General features: G+C 42.3%; 1 protein-coding gene across 2 annotated transcripts in view; it reads right to left on the bottom strand.

Annotated features, from left to right (window-relative positions):
• Window positions 1–3,260, bottom strand: part of ARID4B (AT-rich interaction domain 4B) — a 99,002-nt gene that overhangs the window by 94,483 nt on the left and 1,259 nt on the right. For both annotated transcript variants that reach the window (XM_026062828.1, XM_026062829.1), the window contains exon 2: window positions 2,996–3,057. In XM_026062828.1, coding sequence (XP_025918613.1) covers window positions 2,996–3,001 — 6 coding nt within the window. In that variant the 5' untranslated portion in view covers window positions 3,002–3,057. The remainder of the gene's footprint in view (window positions 1–2,995; window positions 3,058–3,260) is intronic.

Here is a 3,260-nt window from a genome sequence, read left to right on the forward strand (position 1 = left end):
AAAGGAAAAGGAAAAGGAAAAGGAAAAAGAAAGTCCTAACTGCAACATATGAAGTTCTCTGGCCCAGACCACCGTCAGAGGTAGTTCAACAGGGGGAAAAGGCTTGATTTAGTGGAACATCATAGTAACAACCATAATTATTCCAAGACTTGCATACTTATTTTAAGACATATTTCAAGACTGTAGTCTTTGCAGTTCATGTGAGGACCACTTAGCAAGCTAAAATTGCTAGTTTATACAGGGGACTTTATTTACTTGGATAAAGTTGGGTTACAGTGGGGAGAACAATGATGCCACCAGCTATGGAGGTGGTAAGCTGTTAGGAGACAGCACACTTCTGTTGTCTCAGAGGGTTCCAAAATGCAAATAAGAGCACGAGTGACTTTTAGCTGTCTATCAATAAAACTTGGCACTCTTCCCAAATATATCTGAGAGTGTTTTACAAAGAATGATAAAACGTTCTATCCATACTACATAGATGGGAAAAATGAGTCAGTAAAGCTACATGAGTTGTTCAAGTTCACCCAGAGAGACAAAGATACGGGCAAGGAATCCAGTTCTAAAGCTGTGTGCACTGGAATACACAACCCTCTGCACCTGAAAGAATGATCAAGGCATAAATTGAGACAGAGGCCTCAATCCTGCAGTCAGCACCAAGTCAGTAGTCAGCAGACTCAAGGCCTTAAGTAAGAAAGACCAGGCCTTACAGCATTCAGTTCTCTGAATGCTGAAACGTCCTTGAGCATACTCTTCCAATAACTTACACAATAAATACACACAAAAACAGTCATATTTAAACAGTATCTTGCTCTGCTGTATTCAATGTTACTTTGAAGTGATATTAATTATCCTGAGCACTCTCCCTCATTCCTTCTAATTAGGTTAACTTGTATCTTTGCAAGCTTAGAAAATAAACTACAAAATTTAAGCCAGGCAGAAAGACATGATGCACTAGTGATATTACTCCTAAAATCTTAAAAAAACCAGCTGAATCTTAGAAATTTCTGTTGAGCTACAATTCTGTTAAAAGTTTAATTGTAATAACTAAATAAACTTTCAATGTAATGACTCACAGATTAACCTCATGTAACATTAGAAGGCAAAGCAAATAAACTACATAGAGCTACCTCAACCATATACAAGTTTAACACTCAACACAAACATATTGCAAAAATTACAGACTGGYAGACTTATACTGGCAGAATCTATCCAGATTTAAAAAATAAATAAATAAAAATGCAATAGTATCACAAATCCTATCAAAGAATAAGTAAGCTGGGAGCTTTTGTTAAGGTATGACTGTATTAACAGGCTTCTTTCTTTGTTACTTTAAATTTAAGCATTTGTTATACATTCAGTTCAGCCTGAAGAGGGGCTCTATCACTATTTCACAGAACACTTTGTATTCCCACTTGTGATCTGACCTCCTCATCCTCCCAACTGTCTATCTACATATTTATATGTCTCTATAATCAGAGTATCTGAACCTAATCTCTATGGTAACCGTAGGATTTGTTTACATGGAAAAAGAATATTAGAAATGTATGTAAATTTAGCTGTCATTTAAATAAGTGGTTTTGCTTGTGGGGGAAAGAAGCTCCTATTTCCCTTGCTTCCATCTCCTGCATCTCCACTAGGCAATGGGCCACATCTGGGAAGCTCATATCATACTACATTGACAGTCTGTTGTTTGTAAATTCATAAATAGTTTACTTCTAATGGGAAAGATGTGTGCAGCATTTTAGATCTTAACACTTGCAAAAGAAAAAGCAGAGGAAGGGCAATTAAAGCGGGATTTTTTTTTTTAAGATATTGTCATTAAGTCACCAAAGTAAGCAAAACATGCTGAACCTTTAACAGCTACACAAAAAGACTCAGTTTGCTGCTTTTAGTAATATCAAATCAATCTAGAAATTAAAACAGTCCATATCATCTACCATTTCCAGCAGTGAATACAGTACGGAGTACATATTTTACCATATTTTACATAATACACACAGGGATACACGGTAGCACAACTCCAATAGTGCAAGACCCCATATACATACTACCTTTTTTATTGATGAATACCAACGAACTGATGTATCATAGGTTTATAACCATTATTTTTGATAAGGTTTGTAATATTTTGAAACAAGATGTACTGCAGCCCAGCATAGCCAGGATCTGGATTACACAGCCTGGGGGTCAGGGTAACATAAAAAGCAGCGCAAGCAAGAAATCAGCAGCAAAATGATAAAAGAACTAATAATCACAGTTCTTAAAAACTACTTTTAGGTGCACAGTTCTTCACCACACATAGAAGAAATCATTCTATTCCACTGAGATTTTTTTTTCTATAAAACTTGTTCAATGTATCAAAAAGCAATGGTCTAGAAAGGCCTAAAAGAAGAAAGGTGCACTCACTTTGTGGCAATTGTGTATGTGAATAGTACACAGCACTGAGAAGGAAATTAAAACTGTTTGAAAATCTCTTTGCACCTTACAGCAATCATTTCGCTACAGAGAATCTCTTACATGCTCTCTCCCTGATCAGATCAAGATTATCCATTCAGCAAAACTCCTTTTAACGAATAGAAAGTAAGCAAATCTACGGTTTACCCTCTATTCAGAGAAACACGGCTGTGTGGCCAGCATTTCCCCTGCAACATTACTTTCTCGAGCGGGGTGACTGTCCCCTGTTCCTCCATGAAGCAAGCTCAGCCCAGGCAGCCATGTCCTTATTCTCCTACAAACAATGTTTCTGAAGGAGAACAGCCCTCTCTCAGCGAACTTGCACTTTCCCCAGCAAAACGTGGCGAAGCAAAACCTGCCCCAAGAGCGGCCCCGGAGCCGCGGCACTAACCCGGCCCCGGCGCGAAGCAGCCCGCAGCCCGGATCCGCACCAGCGCCGAGCCCCGCGCCGGGGTCGGGACGGGCGGACGACGGACTGACAGCCAGGACGGCATTTCTGCGCGTAACCCTCCCCTCCCCGGCGCACGAACGAGTGTTTTACCTTCATGATGAGCTCAGGCTGCGGTAAAAGCCTCGATGGGGGCTGAGCGGCCGAGGCCGGACCTGGAATTTAAAACAAAGCGCTGAGGCACCGCACCAGCCGCTCGCACCGGGCGGAGGAGGGGAGGCCAGGATCGGGGCGGGGGTCCGGGCTGCCGCCGAAACTCCCCCTGCCTCCCCCGGAGCCCCCCGCCTGCCCGCTCCCCTCCCTCCCTCCCTCGCCGGCCGCCGCTTCCCCGCCGGCTCCCGCACGCCGCGGCTCCCCC

The sequence above is a fragment of the Apteryx rowi genome, unplaced genomic scaffold (assembly GCF_003343035.1).
Source record: "Apteryx rowi isolate R43461 unplaced genomic scaffold, aptRow1 scaffold_193, whole genome shotgun sequence".
Classification (NCBI taxonomy): Eukaryota; Metazoa; Chordata; class Aves; order Apterygiformes; family Apterygidae; genus Apteryx; species Apteryx rowi.